General features: G+C 35.6%; 3 protein-coding genes across 5 annotated transcripts in view; 1 reads left to right on the top strand and 2 right to left on the bottom strand.

The window, feature by feature from the left end:
- LOC108742486 overlaps positions 1 to 5,042 on the top strand; it is a 140,498-nt gene extending 135,456 nt beyond the window's left edge. For all 3 annotated transcript variants that reach the window (XM_018477722.2, XM_018477720.2, XM_018477721.2), the window contains one exon: positions 2,703 to 5,042. In XM_018477722.2, coding sequence (XP_018333224.1) covers positions 2,703 to 3,315 — 613 coding nt within the window. In that variant the 3' untranslated portion in view covers positions 3,316 to 5,042. The remainder of the gene's footprint in view (positions 1 to 2,702) is intronic.
- Positions 5,043 to 9,542: 4,500 nt separating this feature from the next.
- On the bottom strand, positions 9,543 to 9,955 carry LOC108742484 (activity-regulated cytoskeleton associated protein 2-like). Its single transcript, XM_025975539.1, has 2 exons — positions 9,761 to 9,955; positions 9,543 to 9,710 (listed from the first exon to the last, which is right to left on the bottom strand). The coding sequence occupies exons 1-2, from the start codon at positions 9,953 to 9,955 to the stop codon at positions 9,543 to 9,545; spliced, it is 363 nt and encodes a 120-aa protein (XP_025831324.1).
- An 8,368-nt stretch (positions 9,956 to 18,323) lies between these two features.
- LOC108742487 (E3 ubiquitin-protein ligase CHIP) lies at positions 18,324 to 21,243 on the bottom strand. The gene is made up of 6 exons (XM_018477723.2): positions 20,814 to 21,243; positions 20,537 to 20,735; positions 20,208 to 20,452; positions 18,827 to 18,883; positions 18,656 to 18,772; positions 18,324 to 18,599 (listed from the first exon to the last, which is right to left on the bottom strand). Exons 1-6 carry the CDS (start codon positions 20,931 to 20,933, stop codon positions 18,474 to 18,476), a joined length of 864 nt encoding a protein of 287 aa, XP_018333225.1. The 5' UTR covers positions 20,934 to 21,243; the 3' UTR covers positions 18,324 to 18,473.
- Positions 21,244 to 23,474: the final 2,231 nt, after the last annotated feature.

Below are 23,474 nucleotides of genomic sequence, written 5' to 3' on the forward strand. Positions count from 1 at the left end.
AAATAGTCACATTAGTTTAAGTACAGCAATGCCAAAGTGTACCCATACTACGATATATTTTAATGTCTTTTAGCCAGAAACTTTTACAACTGATCGTAAACCTTTTCTAATGGGTTTGATGATCAATCACGTCAAGTGAAGACAATCCTTATTATTCATTATGCTTTAATCCACGGTACGTGAAACTTAAGACGATGCAGATACATCTCAAGAGTATTTATTGTTCTTTGCTTATTTGGGTTAAGACATGGTTTTGGAATTTTATAGCAGAATAAAAAACGTTGCGGTTGATCATGCGGGCCGTGAATAACGCGGTCATACTCACAAATGTCTTCCTAGTCTACACAATTTTTCACCTCATCTCACCTTTACAGTTTAGCATCGACTGGTGATAAAGATAGCTTAAAGATACTTACTAATGTGAGCATTTATTTTCAATTTTTTATCCACTATAAAGTATCTCAGGTTATCTCTTAGACCGATTCGATTTCCGCTGAGGGTGTGACAACAGCAACAAATTTTCCCTCCCTGAGGTAGTTTATATAGGATAAAAAATTGAAAATGAATTTTCACATTAATATTTCATATTAACCACTATTAAAATGTCAACGTGTTTCATTTAAGGATACTTAATCGTTGAAACTTGTTCTACAGCTGTTTTCTTAATAAAAAGTGTGGGTGTGAGTGTATTTGTGTACATGTGTTTTTGAGATAATTAAGATTTTCATCTTTTCAGTATTCGTGAGGATGCCTTACAATTAACCTGAATAGTAGATAATTGTGAAAATATACATCCTTGCTGTACTTTATTCCTGATTGAAGTTTTTTTCCGTTGCTGCTTCTAGTTTGATATTTACAATTTGTTACGAGTAGACGTTTATGTTTAAGCGTATTTCTTCACAATCAAAACGCAATGGAATGCTTCTCTATAGTCAAAAATCAAACACGAAACACTTCTATGTTAATGTTCTGCACCACTACCTTCACTTGCTCAAAAATAGCAACGTCTTAAAAGTACTAAGACCATTCCTAAACCCGATTTCATCCTGATAGTATTCGTATTTTTGAATATTCGTATTTTTAAAACGTAAGACATGAGGCTAATTTTACTACAGTCATCCTAGAGTGAAGCGGGGACCTCCTTTGGCACGGTAATAAATGACGATTTCTAGGGAAAAAAAGAGATGCCATCTAATTGATGAATTACAATGAAAAGTGTAATCCTCATTAGAAATAGTTCCTCATCTTCTTAGTCGGTTATAAATTTGATTACTTCAATATTTATACTATTTGGGCGGGTGACTTTCATTATTTTGAACCTTTACTACGTGTACAAACCTATTTTAGTAATTGTTGGGTCGATCTCATTTATTTTTTGTCTATTTGTGGAGGCACAAGATCCATAGTCATCAGTAAGCTCATATAAGTATTTCTTACATAATCGTTAATCAACTGTCGTTAGAGTTTGATGCCTTCGGGTGGTTTTTCTACACTTTTCTATTAATATATCTTATTGGAATAATATAAAAGGATTTTTTAATTAAGCTATAGTCTATGCGCTACCCAGTATCAATTTATTTTTTTTTATTTTATTTTATACCGCTATGATATTACTATGCAAATATAAGGTAAAATAGAAATCTCTTCGTAAAGTAGAGGTTTCGATACTTTCTTTAAAATTTCTATCGTCGTACACACATTTTTCCTTCCTTTTTCTGTTGGTCTAAACAAATCTAAAAATCCCATAAAGGGCTAAAATCGTACAATTACGATACTATTGCACCGAATAAAATTCAGTATTGCTTGTGTAACGAAAGTTCTGATTAATTAAATTTAGATAAACGTTCAATTTTGAATAGCGATTAATTATTTGAATATTATACTTAGTGTAAAATAAAGAATGTATGTAAATGATTTCGTTACATCGATTAACAATATTGCAATCGGCTAGTGTAATGATCTTTATAAACATAAGTTTTTCGCTAGTATCTAGTGTCCGACCGAAAGTTCGGTTTCGGTTTCGGTCGAGTTTCGGCAAAAAAACTAGTTTCGGTTTCGCTCGGTCATGTTCGGCGCGTTAAATTAGTCGTTTACCTTTCGTTTCTGTTGAAGTTTAGTGTCGTTCAACATGACGAATTAAGTTTAGAAGAAGTTAATTTGTTCTTAATTAAGATAAAAGTGAATTATTTTGTTTTGTTTATTACTTAAATATTAAGTTCCTATACCTATTAATTTATGTTTATTATATAAAAAAAAGCATGAATAATCTTCAAAAGAAAAATGAGTCTAGTCTACTATACTTACTCAAATAAACATCTCACTTATTTTAAGTATTTTTAAGGCGCAATTAAAGTATTTCCTTAAATGAGGGGTTGTTATGTTGATTTTGATTTGATTACCAATAAGTGAAAATGTCAAAGACTGCAGAGCTAAGTGATTTAAAGATAAAAAAAATGAAACTGACTGATTATAATAACGTATTCTTTATTTTTCTCTCAAAGCATGATCCTTATAAGGAAGTTTCGGTTTCGGCCGAAACTGAGACCGTTGCCGAAATTCGGTTTCGGTTTCGGTTTAGGTCGTAAAAACCAGTTTCGGTCGGAACTACTAGTATTTGTTTCATCAGTGATCTATGTATTTAGATATATACCGTACTTTTATATTGTTACTATATACAACCAATAATGCCAATTTATCTTTAGATTTCCATCAGAGCAACGGGAAAAACTAAATACAGAATTTGTTCCGGTTGACCCTACACAATCATTAATTAGCAAACAAAAGAAAAGGGTGTCGATTGCTCCTCCAAAGTCTTTACCAAGTACTAGTACGTCGGAACACCTGCACAACACCTCAAACATTCAACAAGGTTCTGGAAATTCAGAAAATTCAAGACTACCACTGACTACACAATCCTCTATTCCCATAATAACGGTGCCTGAATTCGCAGACTTCAACAACGACCAGAGACCCCGCAGAATGTCACACGAAGACACATGCATCGAGTTGGAGAACTTAGAATTCACTTACGACCTGCAAAGCGTCTCTAGCAACGACGAAGTTGAGTTGGAAGAAAGAGATAGGGCGGTGATGAGGTGTAGTGTTATACAAACTCAAAAGAAAACTCAGTTGAATGAAGTTTCTAATAAATTAGAAGCTTTTGATGGTGGCGGTATTACGGAAGAAAATGATGAAACTTGTTTAACGGTTGTGATAGAAAAAAACCAACAAGAAACTGAAAATGATAGGAAAAATGACAATGAAAAAAAATCGCACAGTGGGATCGTATTGAGTCCTTTGCAATTGGGACAATAAATAATTGTTGTTTTAAATGTTTCCGACTCAAATTTAAACACTTTACGGTACAATACGACTAACTAGCCTTAGATGAAATATCAGCCCTTAGTCATTATTGAGCTTTTGTACAATAAATAAATTAAAACTAAGAAAGGATTATTAACAATCAAAAAACCCTGAAGAAATTCATTACAGAGATAAATTGTTATATAACGATAAGTTATTAATCATTAACATTCGCATTCGGTTTAGATACAGCCGATTGAGTTTTCGGGTTGGGTCGCAGCGTCCTTTGCTTAACTGAAAATGTTTTTTTTGACTTTTATCTAAATTGATATTTAAAATTGATAAGTATCATGCAGGTCAGAAATGCAGGAAATGATCATTTGTCCGTCGACAAGCATAATAAGTCATCTTAACCGTAGATTGTTTGAATAAAGTAAAGTAAGCATCATGCGAATGTAACCCAATAAACAATTTTAAAAGAATACACTTTCTTTATCAGGAATATAAACCGTCGTTGTAAACTACTACATTTTAATGTATGCTACAAAGGCTAGTGGAAGTAGATTGTCAAAGCAAAGCAAATCATTACAGCTTTTATCCTCACTAAATGTGCATATAAATTACAGGGTGCTTTTTAAGAATACCACAATCTTTATATTTTCAATACCTTCGCTATAATAAAATGACAATGATTGAATAAGTCCAGTCATAATTCATTCTGACGTGCCTAATAGGCTACATGATAAATAGAGAATGCTTATGTAGGTATTACATTATGTACCCTATTGAGAATTGCTTCTACATTTGTTTTATATTAAGAATGTGGTATAAACAAAAAATTAAATATGTTTTTGAATTTATCATGCGAAAGAATCGCGTTTAACTTGGTTTGACGTCGAATGATCTAAAGATGTTGTCAGTAGTTTTATTACATGAACAAATACTTGCAGTACATGCAGTAATTTTCATTTTACAATACAAGCAATATCTGAACTATTCTATATAAAAATGTTATCTTATTTCTGCTAGGGATCTCATTTGGCAGACAATATTCACTTGGCAATTTGGAGATAATAATTATTATTAAACATTCATAAATTTTCTCATATGCTCATAGCCTTTCTAATAAATATATTCCAAACTTCACTGGATGTTAGTAGGTTTACAAAATTACCCTAATTAGTTTAAGGTTTATAATTTATACCTTCAATTTTTATTTTACTTATAATTTATTAGTTTCGTTAAAACAAATAATCATTCAATAACAACCTCATTATTAAACTTTATATAATCTCCAAAAATATATATATAGAAAAGTGCAGTTATTGAAAAGTATTGTCGACAATTGTCAACTGATAACAATTACAACTAGTTACATAAGGTATCCAAATAAATTATAAATGCACGTAACTATAATAGATGTTGACAATGTTATTCATGCCTCTATAATATTAATACCTAGAACATTTAATCAAAGCTATGTACGACATAGTTTTGCAGTAACCCACCTAATACTGCATCATGTTCATTACGTCTCTGTGTTTAAATTTGAGCGGATGTTGTTAGAAAATTTGTAAATGGAATTGATTAATGATTTAGAAAGTATTACACCGTACACATACATGCAAACCTGTGTACCATACCAGATCATGAAGTAACGAAGTAATGATAAAATATATATTCGTTGGGATACATCTGTATTATACTGAAACAGTAAAAATTATTTAACTCATTCTGAAAAGAAGCGAACTAAATAAATANCATTTGTCCTTATTGAAACATTAGATGTTGCAACGTTAATTTAAAAATTCTATAATTTCACTGCGCGAACTGATCTTACTATAACACTATCAATAAAATTGTCATTTAAGTAGAATCCAAAAATAAAAGCCTCACTTCAAAAAGCCCAGCATCTCATGACTTCTGTTTTTTGAAACACTTAGCATTCAGGAAAATTGGTTTAAAATGTAAGCAATTATCTAACAGTATGCGTTTCTCCGTAAAATCAAATTTACTACTTCAGATAAGAAACTAACTATTTCAGCAAAAAGTATATATCCCTTTATAGATATACCTCGTGTGTACACTATGCAGTTAGTTTGAAAATTACGTACATGTTATCTTATTAGCTATATTTAAAAACTCACTTTATCCCTAAGTAATTTACAAACTAGTTTGAAGCTGGTTAGAACAGAATTGTTTACTCTGGTGAAATCAACTCTCAATCGACTAACTTAACATTTGTTACAGTTACTACATTAATCAATTGTTCTATCATAGTTTACAAACTCGCTTCAAATCTGGTACCTAATTAATAGAACAACATGAATGAATTTTGTTAAATTAGATGATACTCTATTAGTTCATAAACTGGTCAAATCTCCACTTTAAGTAAGTATCAGTAACATTTAAGCATATAACATTCAAAAATTAGGTATTTGTTGTGGAAAATGCACTTTTGCGAGATCGAAAGTGTATGCAATCATTACCAAACAGCCTACATTTAGTATAAATTATAATGTATTGTGTATTGCATTATTTTGTAATAATTAATACAGAAACGATTTGCAAATCGCTTGTCGTTTACTTCTTTAGAACCAAGAGAACCGTTTTCACTTCTATAAATCAAAATTTAGCCAAATTCAGTAGACAAATATATTCCTTTTGTCATGTTTGAGATTTGAAAGTTTTATTTTCCGCTTTTGTTTTTGCATTTATAGCGAAGGAGAGTCAAATTTTTATTTTCAAATTCCTAAAATGTTTGTATGTGAACTGTTATGGTATACAGAAAAATATGCTGAAACAATCGTTAGATTAGCGATAATTGCGTAATATTATACTTCTCGAATACAATTATTATTATTTACTATTTTGTGATGGTATTTTACAATATTGTGCCTAATGTTATAATTTCTTTAGGTTTTTAGTGAAAATAAGGATAATTAAAATCGTTTCTAATTCACTTGCAATTATTTAAGCAATATTATTCAAGTATTTCTTAAATTAAGCTTCTTTCCTCAAGAAGATAAGTAAGTTGTATTAAAATCAAGCAATATTCACTGAATGTCGTTTTTCAATTTCGATTACTTCAAGTCGTTTTCAAATAGTAATTATTAAGTATATGATACAATCGCGTTTTTATGTTTATGTAAAAAATTAATGTTACCTATATTTTATACTTGCCATAATTTGAAGTTCATGTGAAAATTGCTTGCAAGCTTTCTTAATATTAAAACGTGTATAATGCATATTATATATGAATAGTATTACAATTTATATGTAAAAGAGTCTTATATAAAGTTCACAAAAAAAATAGTTGATTGTTTTTGTTGAATGTAAATTTAACTTTATACAAGACTTCAATAACAAAAGGAAGATGTTAGAAAGTTATGGAGACATATCGTTAAAATAAAAAAGAAACTTGGGAATTAATTTATTATCCTCTGTAATAAGCACAACATTTTAAAAATCTCATATTCCGATAGCAAACAAGGAATATGTATCTGTACCATCTAAAAAAAATAATCGTGGAATAATGAACTAAATTCGTACAGACAGCTTTTACAGGCAACCTTAGAGGAGGAACATTGTCCCCTTTTGTAGCGTTGTCGCTATAAATTGTTGTTGGATTATCCCTCAGTGAGATCAACCGCTTAAAAGTTAATAAGAGTGCTTCACACTGTAAGGAAAAGAGTTCGCTTTTTCCCAAAAAAATTTATTGAAAACACTAAATTATATATATATCTATATGCGATGCCATGTTTGTTCAACGCCGTAGTATCCGGCGGTGGGAATATCGTGATACTATTCCAATATTCTTTTATTCTTTTACGGTCCTGAATCGGTACGACCAGTTGGGGCTTCTTAGCGTCCAAGTCCGGGGTGTACCGGTATAAGACTCCTTGAAATACGAAGAAGCCGCGCGCAAAATGTCTAATCTCTGGCTCATCGCGTTAGGTGAAGACCTCTAGAATCTTTCGGAGGTCAGAATCATTCAATTGCTCGCCCCTTGTAAGAGCTGGGGTCCGTGCGAGATAGTCCACGCTGACGGTTTTCAAGGATACAACTTCTTAGTCAGAGAGCGGCGGTCGGAACAGTCCGTCGGCGATAACATTGGCTCGTCCGGGTCTATACCGTATTACCAGGTTCTAGGGCTGCAACTGGAGAGCCCATCGGGCCAGTCTCCCAGATGGCGTCTTCAAATTCATTAGCCATTTTAGGGACTGATGATCCGTCACCACAACAACTGACGATTCTTCTACGTGTCCACGGAACTGGGACATGGCCCACACAATGGCCAAAGCTTCGCGTTCCGTGGTCGTGTAGTTTCTCTCAGCGGAAGTGAGCAGTCGGCTGGTGTACTCCACGGGACGTCCTTCGTGCCCTCCCCTTGCAGTAGGGCTGCTCCGAGTGCATATCGGCTGGCGTCCGTGTGTAGGATGAACGGCTGTAAAAAGTCGGCCTGCCGCAGGGTCGGTGAGGTCGTCAGGCGTCTCTTAAGCGTGTCGAAAGCGTTCTGTGGGTCAGCACTCTATTCCCATGCAACGTCTCGTTTAGTTAGTCGGCTCAAGGTTTGGGTAAACTTTGCGAATCCCTTTGTGAATCGCCGATACCAAAAACATGTTTGCAAGAATCCCTGCAGTTATTACAGGTCTCTTCGTGCAGTCAGGGAACGGATGGCCGAAACCTTGTTGGAATCGGTATGGATGCCTTGAGGCGTGAGTATGTGTCCCAGGTACCGAACTTCTGGGCAGCGGAAAAGACACTTGGGTCGGTCCAAGTCCAAGTCCTCTAGGTTTCGGCGGAAATTTGGGGACAGCAAAATAAAGTCATCCAAGTATGCCAGCATCTGCACGTCTCCTAGGATACTCTTGAACAGATTCATCAGTCTCATGAAGGACGCTGGGGCGTTTTTGAGCCCAAATGACATCCTCTTGAAAGAATAGGTTCCGAAAGGGGTGATTAATGCAGACTAAGGCTGGTCCTTCACCGCGATGACTATCTGCCAATAGCCCGCTTTTAGGTCCATTGAGGACATGAAGGGTGTTCTGACTGTCCTTTGCAGTAGATCATCGGTACGAGGAAGAAGGAAGGCGTCCGACTCTGTTATTTGGTTGAGACCTCGATAATCCACTCAAACTCGAATGCTTCCATCGTTTTTTGGTACCATCACTAGAGACGCCGCTCATGGCGATTTACACTCCTCGATGATCCCGTTGATCAGCATCTCTTCAATCTCTGCCTGGAGCAAAATGGCTTTGGCAAAAGTTGAATCTGTAGGGTGGTACGCCGTAAGGCGGGTGGTTTCCCGTCCTGATGTGGTGCGCTTTAACTCCGCGCGTTCTTCTTGATTCAGTTGGGACGCCTCGTTTTCCCGAAGGATAATGTCAACAGAAGCAAGCTGCACTACCTTCTGGGGGGAGTGCGGAAATACGCGCCTGCATATTGGGATGAGGCCCTGTTTACGGTGGACTTGAAGCTGAGCATCGCGTAGAATAAAGTTGGTCCTACGAATGGTTGGCAACTCCAGAACCACCGGAGAGATTTCCATAGGGATGGGGGCCCAGCGTCGGATTGGGCTGATCTTATGAGTGCTGCCTGACGGATCATGCGTGGCGAGGCATCGGTGAAAGCGGGGAGATTGCTTTTGTCACTGGTGTTTGTGAGAAGTTTTTGGGACTCAGCGGCAAAAAAGTTGGCGTGTGGAGAACTGCTATTGCGGAGCGGTCGCGGCCCCAGGTAGTACCACGAAGGTGGTCCAGATGGTTTTTTCCTTGTAACGACACAGGGACCTTTACGGTCTCGGTGATCTGATCCCTAAACTGGCCGGCGGCGAGAACTATGGAGGCCGAACAGCGGTGGAACGAATATTTTTCCATCGCTAGCGCGGCTCTACGCTGGTGGCTGGCGATACTTACTTTGGCCCCGGTGTCCAAAACGACCGATCCATGGTTATTTCCTATGGAGATGTGGACGGCGTTAACTTGATTTCCCTTTCAGTTGCGTACATTTCAAGTGGCTGTGTTCGTACCGGCGCCAGTAGCGGCATCTAAAGCATCCAGGCTGCTTGATGTCCTCTCTGCTGTGGCGTTTTTCCCGTTGCGTATCGAAATCGGCCGGGCGGTTCCGGAAAGACGACTCCAAAAGGTGCGCCTGTTTTAGTAAGTTCTCGAACTTCCCGATGCTGTCCCTTGGGATACGGTCCCAGATTTGAACGTAAAGGAGTCCATAAACCATGTCTAACTGTACAGCGCTCTCTTCTGACACACGAAGAGATCGGTGGGCGTGGCCTTGTCCTGCGTGGTTTTGAAAATTTCCACGTATACCTGGTAGTCCGGCTTCTTTGGAGTGAATCCCCGCTTATTAAGCCCACGGCTTGGTCCCATGTGGTGGCTTGGGATTTCACACTTTGCCAACATGTTGCAGCGACACCCGTTAATAATAATGGTAGCCCGACAAGGGCATCAGCGTCGGCGATCTTCATACACCTTCTGAAGATGGACGTGACGTTAACAAATTCTTCGACCATCTGTGGATCGCGTGAGTCTGCAAAGCAAGCGATACGCTGCGCAAAGCTGGCTTGTGACGTCGCGTTTGTTGGTTGTAGATGGGCCATTAGACGGGCGAATTGTTCTTTTGTAAGGGTTGTCATCTTGGTTTAGAATTTTGGACTTTTGTAAAAGCGCGCACTTGCGAACTTTGACAGTCGGCCAAACGTTTTCGAACGCCAAATTGTAAGGAAAAGAGTTCGCTTTTTCCTAAAAAAAATTATTGAAAACATATAACTGTAACCATGTGAGTCCGCATGTAGCTACGTTAAACCTATCACAACAAAACAAACTATATTCTACAAAAAGTCTTACACTATTTGAACGCGAGCACTTAACTTATTAAATAAACACAGTATATCCTGTGGCCAGCGGTTCCCAAAGGGAAAGCTCCGGAATAGGACGTTGTGAATTAGCTCTCTCTCTCCCGGAAGGGCTACTCTAATGTCCTAGGGAGTGGAAAACTGTTAGAGCGAGACCAAGCTAAAGATCTGTTTTCTCCTAGAGAGTGGGATGACCGGAGAGAGGGTGGCTCGGCCGTAGCGGGGTAGCTCGGAGGCGTGAGCGCTGAGTTCCGGGTGGCGCGCTCCACTGCGGTACTCCGGCGAGTAACTGAACTATTGGGGCGAAAAGCGCGCGAATTTTTTGAGTGTTCACCGTTACAACACGATAAACTTGTCACTAACTTAAGATGAACACATTTAGTAATATCTAATAGGTCTTAAGGTAACTTTAGCATTATTTGTTATGACGACTTAATTTAACATATGTTACGCAATGCCTAGTAACCCTTTTAATTTCAAGTAATCCATTGAGAGGCCAATATTTTAACCTTATATTAAATAAAACCATTTGAGCACCGCTCTGGTAAGGTTTTAAATGTTCATGTTTGATCAGAAGAAACACAACATAATTTTAATATGAAATATAAATCTGAAAATTCATTTTCGATTTTTTTACCCACTACACGCTACCTCAAATTAATCAGGGAAATGAGGTAGCGTGTAGTGGGTAAAAAATTCAAAAATGAATTTTCAGATTAATATTTCATATTAAACTAACTTACTTCTAAAAGTTGTCTAAAATTGTATGTATGTTCACAACATAATTTTTTAATGGTAACAATATCGGATGCTTCTGTTTACATTTCCGTTGTGTAATCTGCCTCCTACCCGCAATATACCTGACTCATCCACAAATTGATTAAGTGAGAAAATAGCCCTGCTATTTATGGTTTGATTATTCTTGGTCTGTGCGATTTCGTCAGAAAAATATTGCTTTTGTAGATATTTAACTATTACTAATAGAGCTTTATCCAATTCGAAAACCGTTAAGCAACCCTTAAATTTAGTAGTTCCAGTCTTAATATTATTAAGAAAGCATAAATAGTAACCTAAAACTCTTTTTAATTTTGTAAAGCGCGAAAATTTTTTGTTAATCTTAAAACTATCAAACTATAAAGTCAATGTTTTTTAACTCTGCGGGACCTTCCCCCCGTGAAAAACAAACGGCTGGATTATCTTTTGACTGTTTATACCACCAGTTACAGAAAGCCGTTAAATCCTGAATTTGAGCCACCCTGTTTGCTTTAAATATATTCAACCTTGAAGGATGCGGCTTTAGCCAACACAAAACAATTTGAGAAACTTAAATCAGCAAATCTTGTCAGAATATTTTCATATATATTTAATTTTGAAAAAAAGACACTTTAAGTGCATTACGGTCAAGTACTTATGTAGAAAATTACAACAGGGCCAAGCAAAATTGTTTAATTCTGGCCCGCGATTAGTAACTACCATTGGAAAACACATTATCCGTAACCAACAGATTATCGTTGCAAGCGTCAAATTTAATCTTGAACATGGACTCCAATATAGCCGATTGTTATAATGTATGGGTAGCAAAATTTACAAGGGAGAAACGCATTTTCTTTGAGGGGAGCATAATAAGCCCGCTGGGAAACGGTAGGTGTTTCTTTTAATTGCGAACGAACATACTCCATCGTGCGGTCATAAAAGGAAGTCCAGGCAAGTACAGCCCGAAAGATGACTTTGTGGGATAAATACAAGTGCAGCCAAACTTTATTCAGGAAAATAAAGAAGCGCAATAAAAATCCTACACCGCTCGTTGGGCCAGGCTATGGTCCAGAAATTTTACAGACGGACATGTGTCCTGCTAAGTACGCAGAAAAAGTGAAACATTTCTTATAGACACACATTCAAGTATCTGCGAATCAAATTTCCAATACTGAAATAACCAATGGGATAACCGAACGCAGCAACGGAATAACATCGTCTAATTTTGGCAAAAATTGTAAATTACGCTTATTAGATTTATTATATTCAACATTTACTGTAGTGTTGCGACTCATTATGGCAACGAATATGAAGTAGTTGCACGTGACGAATTCTCGAAAGTAACAGGGTTAGTAGAGTAAATAAGAATAATTCAATAAATGAAAATACGTAGTGGCTGAAATTTTCGGGGGCTTGCAGATGCACTTCTAAATGTAGAGTCTAAAACCGACTTTTCGTATTTGGAGTGGTTGAGTAAAATTCGAATGGGATTAAATGCTAGTGTAAAACAACCTCCTTCCCCCATACATATAAAACACCAATTCTTCGTACGTTTTAAAATTGGTCGACATTTGAGCAATCAAAAATTACTGTAAGATTAGGTTAAGCTGTGAAACAGCCCCACCCCTTCCTCGAATATATGAAATTCAATTCAAAGAAAAAAGAAACTTTTCCGGACGGCTCGAAAGATGACTTTGTGATGACTTTCCCGGAAGGAAGCAGGACTATTTAAAGGAAGAGACGATCGCCGAAGTGGAGTCGAAATAAATTGACCGTTGCAGAAGTTAATCAAGAAATAAATTGACAGTGACAGCAGTGAAATAAATAGCGCAGTGAATAGTGATATATCAACAGTTGTGTAAATAAATAGAATAATTACCTTCTTGGTGTATCTCCAGCCCATAGAGGGAAAGACTTCTCCGGATAAATTTTACATGGAAAGTAATTCGAATAGTGTATGTAGTGACGGGGAGGGGTCTCAGGTCTGCCTCTCCACTCGGAACCGCCATGAGGATAGACCTGAAAATACAACGAATTTGGCTGTGGACTTGGACAGAGCGGGGAAAAATCTGGAGCTTGCGACCCAACTGTCTGAGAGCTGGAGATTTTCGGAGAGACAGGGTATTACTTAGAACCCTGTCGATGCTCTTGGCGTTAGAAACGGTAGAAGCTTCATAAGACTACTTGACCTTGAACTAGACCAGGTCACTGGTAAGGCGCTAGCGACAACCAAAGGGGATCTATGTACCATAATGAGGGTCAAACTAGACCTCCCGGAGAATATGCCGTCACCCTGCTCATTAAGAAGCAAACGGGGCAGGAACTACTCTAAAAAAAGAGACTCTGAGTCGTTTGATGTTCGTACAGATTGGAAAAGTTTACCCCCTTGTTATTTTCGATATCAGGAATTTGACCACCTATCCAGCAACTGCACAAGCAAGAAGCTAAAGCGACGGTTGTGCCTAAAATGTGGCGATGAGGGCCACGAGGCACGAAACTGTAACTCGAAGCAGATATGTTTAAGCTCCGGCTGATAGCATGCGGTATATCCCCTATCGGGGAGAAGAGGAGAAAAAGAAGCTAACAACGAGCGTAACCGCCTCCAAAAATGTCCATCACAAATCTTCTACTAACTTATAATCGTTGCTGGGGGGCAATGGAGCTTTTGGAGTAGACTGCCGCTTAAGAAGACTGCGATGTGATCCTAGCACCGCAGCCAAATAAGAGATATTTTACAAGGAAAGGGTAGTTATACGATGAGGAAAAGGACTCAGCCATGAACTTAACGTACTTAGTGGTAAGTGGAGGAAGACAGGTTTTTAGACAGTATATGAAGATAATGAAGATATAAGGAAGATTTTAGAAAACGTGATGTTGTTCGAGGCGATAGATAGAAAAGAATGAACGAATAATCTGGATCTAACAAGTACCAACCGGGGAGCGACCCGAAAGTGCTTCCTTCTTGTAAAAAAGTAAACGTGAAAATAAAAGCGTATCGTGTATAAAAAATGTTGAAATTTCCCGTCATGCAAGACTAACAGCGGCGTACCCAATTGCTGCGAATTTTGGCACATATATTGGGAGTGGTTCGAATTACACGAAAGGTAATGGTATTGAGTCGCAATATTCATTTTATTATTTGTATATTTTTCAGCATTAATCTTTATATTTCTAGTGGAATGGTTATTTTCTTATTATTGCAGTATTTTCATTTGTATACATTTTACAGCAGTAAGTTTAGGAATTTGTAGTTTGCCGACCATCAAAGTTCTAAAGATTTTATTGACCAGTGTGTCGAGTTCTATAATATTTAGTTCTTTTATTCAAACACGTATTTACCCCAATAATGTTTAATTAGGTTTTCCCTTGGGTTATGTTTCCCAGAAGTCGAGGCAAACGATAAATTTCCGAAGACGCGTTGCACGTGTGTTGATACCACAAGTACCGGCTAATGCCCTTCTGGCACTCCCACTATATTTCTACCCCTCTGTATATCTGTCTTCCTCTCATAACAATTAACCTTTTTCTATTTTTTTTTTCAACCAATCAACCTATTCAACATTGAATTTAATTCCACCCCCAAATTATTTCCTCCACTTTTCTATTTTTCTAATTTTCAAAAGTTTATTAATTTTTTCACTCAGTTGCAATTTGATCTTCAGTTTAATCAATCTTTCGCTCTTTCGGTTCGTGTTCTATTTTCATTCATTTTCAATTTTGTACAGTCCACTCTACATAAATTAAGTTTCAATTTGTTTTGTTAATCTTGTAAATAAATAGTTAAAAACCAAGTGCAGTTTATATCATCATTTTACGTTTGCGTAATTCTAAAAAATAGCTCCTAGAAAAAGTTGTCAAACTACGGCGACAACAAATGGTATTTTGGAGTTCATTTACCATGGCAATAGTTGACGCGTATACCAATGCCTTTACATGACCCCAAAAATAAAAGTTCAGGTGAATGGGGTGGACATGCTACTGGACCGAATCGACCTATTTATCGTCTGGGAAACATAACGTCTAATAGCTGCCACACTTGATGTGTGCATGGGGGTGGGGGGGGGGCTGCTCCATCCTGAAGAAACAACAAATTCGCTCGTACAGCTAATGAAACGTCTTTTAATAACTACGACAACACGTTCTCTAAAAAATCGGTATACATGTGTGTCCTGTTAGCCTACCATTAACAAAGAATAGACCCAGAAGCGTATCTCCAACAATACCGACCAACATGTTTAACGAAAACTGACGTTGGAAATGGGTTTTTGACTGTCCAAACATGCAATTATGGAAATTAACGCTTTCATCACGTGTAAATATTGCTTCGTCTGTGGCGTATACATAGAACGGAAAGTTTGGTTCACGTACACATTATCGCAAAAAACACCACAGAAACGTCGACGTTGCTGATTTTCTCTTTGAAGCATGACCAGTTATCTCACTATTATGGTTATCATTACTAATAACCCCCTTTTCTTCTTCAGCGTTTTTACTAGAAGTTTTTTTGTTATGTTTTTTTTTAACCTTCAGACACGAGATCTGGCTGTTTGCTCTCTTGAATTTTATAACAATTGACTTGTGCTCTTCTAATTTATCAGGTAAAAATTATGCTAAAGGTGCGGCTACCAAAATTATAAGATCCCCATTGAAAATACCACCGGCATTAATCCAGCACGCCTTTAAAATTTCTAACGATTCTACAAAATTCTTTGCCGTATTAAGAGAATCGACCAACTGAATCATCTCGTATATATTTAAAACTTTGAATCTGTTTCCTGGAGGGAAGATTACAACAGCCATATTTTCAAAAATTCACTTCACATTTGCTACCTATGATAGCAAGTAAGTACAAGCAAAATCATCTGCTTATAAGCGTTCAAAACTCCCCTTCGATCTAGATGTTCTTGGTGACTGAGGATAAAGTCAATGATACATTTGTCGGACAGGAACTAAACACATATTGTTACCCCGTAATCGGTCAAGGATATCTTCCACCCCATTTTGTAAGAAAACTTTTATTAGTCTGTGGTTTCTATTTCGTCCCATCAAGTTACTGGCATAGGTAAACACAAACAAAATAGCTCAAACCCAAACGTCAAAACACGACACTTTAGTTGTCCGAAGCACTTTTTGGTAACAAGGTTACCTTCTTCAAGGACTGAAGTGAACTGAGTGCTTCGGACAACTAAAGTGTCGTGTTTTGGCGTTGTGGTTTGAGCTATTTTGTTTATTCTACAACAACCATGTATGGTCTATTGACCGATCACTCGATTGTGAAGAATAAGGTTCACCAACCTAACTCTCGGTCAACACCAAATGTGAACGCGCGTGACCTACTAACTGGTTAGTGACACTCCTCCTTATTTTGTAATAGAACCGGCCAAAACACACTACTTCAATTTTACATAAGAATTATCTTTATATCATGTTTTATAATAAAAACTAACGATCCAACGGAAATAGAAGCGGAAACAGAAGCATATTGTAAATTTTGGTGGTCGTGTGCCTTTTTCGGATTTTTTTTACTACAAATTTTGCATTTAGCACTTTAATATAGTTAATATCAACAACATAATCCCAAATGGAACTTTTTTTTGGCTTCAGAATTGAACTTGAGATTTACATCACTGACCAAATACCATGCAAAATAAATGCTATAATTGTAGTAGTATTTTAGGACTGGCTATGAAGAACTGAAAGTCCTGAATGCTTTTAGATTAAAGTAGGAAACTAATACAAGAATAAAATTTGGAAAATATCAACATACGAAATAGCAGGAAACAAATTAAGGCCTTATACTATTATAAAGTTATCTGCACAGGAACAATATATTATTATTAACAAAATTTTGCCAGTTATAACGCTGCATTGACATTATTAATACTTCATAAACATAAACAGATGAGAATATAATACGTTCACAATGTTATAGAGGGGTCAGTAAAAGCTGTCGCAGGTATCTGTACAACATGTAGCTTTGCAACGAGCAATTCCATTTAAATTGTGCTTTGAAAACCGTCTAGCTCAGCACAGATAAAACTAATAAATCTTTACGACTTATTTTATTGTTCCGATATATTAATTTTCAGAAAGATGAGAAATAAGATTTTGAGTTCCGATAAGCTTCCTTTATAAAAATGCGGCACCAAATGCAGAAGCAGATGTGAAAATGCCTGTGGAACTTCGGTAATTGCGGAAGCGAAAGCAGAGGTGCTTTGCAACACTAATCAATACTAAGAAAAAGTTTCGTCAAACCTAATTTCATCCAATTTCATTCTCAAAGATCGTTCAAACCTGTATCAAAATGTAAAATAATAAGTGAAATAATATTTTTTGTCTACCTTTGTTCCAATTTTGAAGACGATTGTTATTGCCAAAAAAACAAAAAAACTGTCACCGTTAGAAGCAAATATTGAGAATGGATTGCTAGGAACAACCTTTCCCGCGAAGATACAGTTTCTGACAGATTCTAAATACACAATGGTGTTCCACAAGACGCATCAAGAATCCTCAAAAATTTAAAAACCATCATACTGTTATACCAATCATAAGTCAAATCTATCATGGTTTGTTATTATACGGCGTCCTTTTCAACATTCGCAACTTATAAAAAGTGAGTAAATCCAGCACCGTTTTGTCAGAGTAATGTCTTGCCGCCTTGGTCAGACCGTGAATATCAATTTTGTTATCGCTAAACTACCATGAATCATCCGACAATTACCATGGTATGATTGTTTTGCTTAAAATATATAAGATGTTCTCTATTCCTGACTCAAGAGCAAAGTTGCAAATACAACATGCACGTAAACTAAGAGATATGCCATTAACATTCCATTCTCACGGCTATAACTCGTAGATCCATTATTTATTGAATTACTCAATTTTTCAATAAACCTGATTTAGATTTCTCTGCATATATGGTATGTGCACTGCATAGTTTAAAATAAAATGCAAAAAATTATGTACAATTATAACTAATTTTATACAACCACTTGCTGTTTTAATTTGCAAATTTTGTTTCTTTACGACACTCACTATTTTTATTTTTATTTGTAATACCAATTGGTTTCACTAATGTACACGCTACAACACCGATCACATTGTACAATTGATATACCTGTATAAATGACCATCGGCCTGTAGAATACAATAAAATAAAAACAATCAGAAACCTGTTGTTTTCCAAATTTCTTTAAATGCTGTGTACAATCAGTGAAATGTACTAATTTACTTAAAAATAAATCGAAAACAATATGTATATAAGAACTATCTTTTCTTTGAATAGGCAGTTTCTAGCTTTACTAGACCTGTGGTCACGCACCATTTCTAAACACCCACATTAATTCTGCTAGCTTAAAAGAACACACAAAAACACATATATATAAACTCAGAAACATTTGAAATTAAATCGTTTAATTAAAAATTCATGTGTAAAGTCTACACATTGCACACAATACTTGACCGATTTTCTTTTTAAATAATAAACAGAATCAGCGGAGCTTAAATATGAATGAATGTCTGGGACATAAATCAACATGACATGTAATTAATAATCCAATGCCCATTCATTTTCCTGAATGAATGCATCAACGACTTCTTTCATAACAAAATTAGGAATTAACTGATCTTGAGTAAGTTTAACTCGAGTAACTGGATCAAAATGGCCTACCCTCTAGAAATACAAATTATGATAAAAAAGTATAACTTTTGTTATACACAATTACATACTTGTAAGTGTTCCTCGATATCCTTTTTTTCATATGTTATACCACTAGGTGTGATAACTGGTTCTTGAAGAATTTCAAAACTTATCTTTCCACACAAATAATCAGGTACTTCCCTTTTCTAAAAACATATCTGTCTGAATATGAGATTTGATAATTCAAGTATAATACTTACCCTTCTCTTTTCATCAACTTTTGCAAAAAGCATATTTAGTTCATTTGTATAAACTTCCTGAAAAACAATCAAAAATAACATGTCATGCATAACAAGTTGTACATAACAGCATTAGCAAGTGAGTACATATTAAATTTGCAAAAAGATTAACGTCTAAGATACAATATAGATTCTTCGAGAGCAATACTGAAAAATATCATACATATTTTATTGTATAAGTGGATACGTACGATCCCGCCTGTAAAAGAAAAATTATTTACAACTGTTATTGTTGTTGATATTGTTTATAAGCAATTCGTTAAATGAAAATTATCTCATGGTTTTAAAAATCTAAATTTTGCAAAACAGATATTCTATTAACACATTGCCTTTTTGGAAGTTTCAGGATTCCTTATATCAAGTGACAGTAGGTATGACGCCAACTACAGAAGATATTTGCCTGCATACTGCCACTTGATATTTAATCCGATTTGATCGGCAAGTTATAGAGTGCAGATGAGAACTAAAAATTCAACATTGCAATCCACATCTGACAAAATTCCGATACATTGCTGGCCAAGAACGTAACGAATATACTAACTGATTTCTCAGCAACATTAAATATTCTCTGTCTACAAAGTCTACATGATTTTATTCAAATTACTAAATTTAACTTTTTATTGAAAAAGAATAGACGCCTTCCCCTTTTCTATGCACCAGTGGTTTATAATGCTCTATGTGGAAGAACTAATTTACTTTCAATTATTCTATAATTTAAACATAATTTGATTGTTCCCTTTTTCTGTTAACATACTAATTTGCATTCATACTTCTAATTATTTTCGATCAATTATAAAATTAATACAGAACTAAATGGTGCACTAAGAAAAAATGAAAACAACGATATCATTATACCACAGATTAAATGTGCAAAGTTTGGCATCAAAACATTTTTGTACATTGAGTACCTATATCTAATTGATTACTAAACAGTGTAAACATATGAAGTATAAACATTTATCTATTTATATATCATTTGGTTAAAAAAGAATAAAAAAGAATGTTACCATCACAGGTATATGTAAGTAAGTTACAATATCTCTAAAACCATCAAATTAATAAATTACAAATATTTCTCTAAGAAGCAGTGTGAAGTATGCACAATATTTTCAGGCAATTGAATAGATTTACATTGGAGACTGGATTATATGGACCTCACAATAAGTTCGCGATTATTCGGATCGCCAACCACAAGGGAATATTTTTGTAGTCTAGTGGTAGTGTAGTCGTGCAAAAGGTAGCAATGTTTTTTAGTAATGTATTAATACAAAAATTCCTTTGAATGACTTCTGATAATTAATCCGGTTAATCGAGTATCCAAATTATTATAAATATAACTTACACATCTTTCTTCAATTTCCTTCACACATTCCTGAATGACTTCTTCATCTGATTCCTCTTTCATTAGTTTGGTTATTTGACTGTCTCTATCTTCAACTAATAAACGATTAAGATACGTCTGTAATTCTATTTCCTGAGCTATTCGCTTTTCTTCTAAAATAGCAAAACGCTTTTTTCTGGCTGCTCTAAGTGCTGAAGCTATATCATCACCAAAATTCAATTTTTGTTCTTTTGATAAATCAAATGCTGAAATATTATAATTTTATTTGGGAACATATTCCACATATATTTGATTTTTTTCTGGAAGTAAGTTTTTATATACATACCTACCTCTTTGCAAATGTTTTACTGCTTCATCATAAATCTCCATTTCTACCAAAGCCTGTCCTAGAAAAAAATGCCCCTTTACTAAATTATTATCCATATCAAGTGCTCTTCTGCAGTCAGTACAGGCTTGATCCCATCTCAATAATTTCAAATGACATAGTGCTCGATTAGTGAAATATTGGGCTACATCCGGATTTTTTATCTACAACAATACAAAATGTACAGCTACTAAAACTCAAATTTATAGTACATAATTATTAATTTCTGTCCCACTACTTACAATGGCCTTTGTATAGCAATTAATAGCATCCTCATATTTTCTCATGCTAAACATTCGATTTCCTTGTTCTTTCAGTTCTTTATCTGTTAAATTGGCAGTCGAATACATATGTTTACTCATCTTAAATGATATGTATTTTGAACATCAACACATTAATAAAATTGTTCTAGAAATCATTTTATAAAAAACGAACTGAATCCATAACAAAAATAAAAAAATAGATTTTAAACAACCAACGAATTCAATTAGAATGACTAACGTATTACTGAATCCATTTCACTTTAAAATGTTAACAATGCCGGAAAAATAAGCTTTTCGAACGTATTAGTTCTATTTTAGTATTTATTAAAGGGATTACTGTTGTATTTTTATGGGATAAAGGCCGATACACAAGCAAACGTCAAACGTATGCAATTACCACAACAAAATATACTTACGTGTAGTCACACACTATTGTATATATACATATCATGCTAATAAGAACTTTTCAGAGGGCGTCGGGAGATAGTGAACCTTGTGAGAGTTACTGAGCTTCTACTGAGCATATTTCACATATGCAGTAATGGCATTTTGAGAGTAGGGTGGGAAATTTTAAATTCATTCGGTGTTTTGGCAATAATTATTAATTAGTAATAAACATTTTATACTAATTAGCGTAGATTAAGCATGTTATTTATGTGCTTAGGTTGCCTTGACCGAAATTAATATAAATAAACAAAAATATGAACGTGCGTATGTGTTTACTATTACTGCTGTTGTGGTTAATGTTTTCTGATATGAGGATGGGGTTATTGGTGAACATCCATAACTAGCTAGCTCTGTCATGAACAAGTATGTGACAACGTCGCAAACTGTCGGTCATGCAGTTGTATTTGAGGATCCACTACAATAACATTAGAATACGTAATTCAATATTGAATTTTGCAAATGATACGTAAAATACACGGTAAATAGTAAAAAGATGTTGGTGTATTATGTATAAATAAATGTTAATTTCACAAGAATTACCACCACCAGAAGCTGCATCCTTTATTTTTTTATTTCTATAATTTTTATTTCTATTTCTAAGAAACGTAAATTTCATCTGTTAACAATAGATACCTACTACAATTTTATCTTTTGCTGAAAATGAGTTACAAATTTGACGTAAATAATGACCACTGTCAATTTATTTCTGGATTCACTTCTGCGACGGTCAATTTATTTCTTCCTCCTCTCAGCGATCGTCTCTTCCTTTAAATACTCTTGTTTATTTTCGGGAACCTTCTGGAAAACGTCCGGATAGTTTATTTTTTCTTTGAACTGTTTAACAAATTTCCCAGAACGCAGGTACGACACACACATTTACAAATACGGCGCACATGAAGAAAGACGCCCGCGGCTAGTCGGCGAATCGATAAGCCGTTGACGCACACGTGTGCCCGATCGCACACAAACGCACTCGTGCTCGTTATAGTATGATACTATGTCGGTTCGAAATAATTATTATTAATATAATAAATAAAGTAATATGATATCTTTAATATATCCACGAGCTTCGATTAATTTTGTTACTTGGATATTATTCTTTCTTCTCTACTACTATATTTTTTATTTTTTCTCAGTATATTAAAGACAATGTCGATAACCCCCTTTATTATAATGGGTACACCCCAAAATTTGGATAACCAACGTCTATTTCTTTATATTAGTTTTTATCTGTGCCTAGACAATTTTACGCATACTTTTTGGAACAATAACACATTCATTTTTAAGTATTAATTCTTCATATTCATGTAAGTCGTTATGATAACTATGGTACGATTTAATTTCAATTGGTACATCTGAAAAAACAAATCCGACGTCTGAAGAATTTTGTCGAACTTTCTAGAAAATTGTATTGGCTATGAGAAATCCTAACAAATGATACATCGTTCTCCAAAGAGAGAAGAAAGACACTCATGTCATTTAAGAATCCCATCGAAGTTTCTAGATGTTTCTACCGATCGTAACTAGTAAATAAGCAATGACAATTCTAGCGCAAAATCCATGTATTTCCCTATGAAGGTTCATTTTCATCCTTTTTCTTCCGTTTTACCTCCTCCACTCCTATTCCAACGTCACGGCCGTCAGTCATCTTTGACAGCTGTCATCGTCAGCCATCTTTAACAACTGTCACCGTGAGCTATCTTTGACAGCTGTCGCGGTCAACCAGGGCTTCGCCCCGCTCCTTCTGCGGGTGCTCCGGCCTCCTGAGGCCCCTTCATCTGTCGCTTCCAGATCGTAAGGTGCTGCTCTGCTGCTGCAACTCGAAATACCTCATCCGTAGCCGTCGTCCCATTATCGTGGTGATCCGTAAATAGACAGGCCGACCCCATTACCAAGCTGCTGGCTGCTGTCGTCTGCGATTTTGAACTTCCCGCTATCTTCGCTATAGTTTGCCCTCTCGTCACCTGATCTCCAAACGTTGCTACTTACTACAAAAAAAAATAAAAAAAAAAGAAACCGAACTGACAAAGTACCGGTGGTATATGGGTCTGCTTGATTGTCACAACGAACGGGAATCAATAAAAACAAATAGTAATTTTATTAGCACATAATTTTTATTTTTACGGGTCTTTATCTGAATAGAAGCGTTACTGACTGTAGAAAATAATTAAAAAAATATCTGAAAGACGTAAA

The sequence above is a fragment of the Agrilus planipennis genome, unplaced genomic scaffold (genome assembly GCF_000699045.2).
Source record: "Agrilus planipennis isolate EAB-ADULT unplaced genomic scaffold, Apla_2.0 scaffold279, whole genome shotgun sequence".
NCBI lineage: Eukaryota > Metazoa > Arthropoda > Insecta > Coleoptera > Buprestidae > Agrilus > Agrilus planipennis.

Excerpts from the sequence above, each read along its gene's own strand:
- LOC108742484 (XM_025975539.1), bottom strand. The coding sequence starts at position 9,955 with ATGACAACCCTTACAAAAGAACAATTCGCCCGTCTAATGGCCCATCTA. Across the intron at positions 9,711-9,760 it reads TCGCCGACGCTGATGCCCTT|TGTGAAATCCCAAGCCACCA; the intron begins GTCGGGCTACCA and ends ATGTTGGCAAAG.
- LOC108742487 (XM_018477723.2), bottom strand. The coding sequence starts at position 20,933 with ATGAGTAAACATATGTATTCGACTGCCAATTTAACAGATAAAGAACTG. Across the intron at positions 18,884-20,207 it reads AGGAAATTGAAGAAAGATGT|GAAGTTTATACAAATGAACT; the intron begins GTAAGTTATATT and ends ATTGTTTTTCAG. Across the intron at positions 18,773-18,826 it reads AAGTTGATGAAAAGAGAAGG|AAAAGGGAAGTACCTGATTA; the intron begins GTAAGTATTATA and ends ATATGTTTTTAG.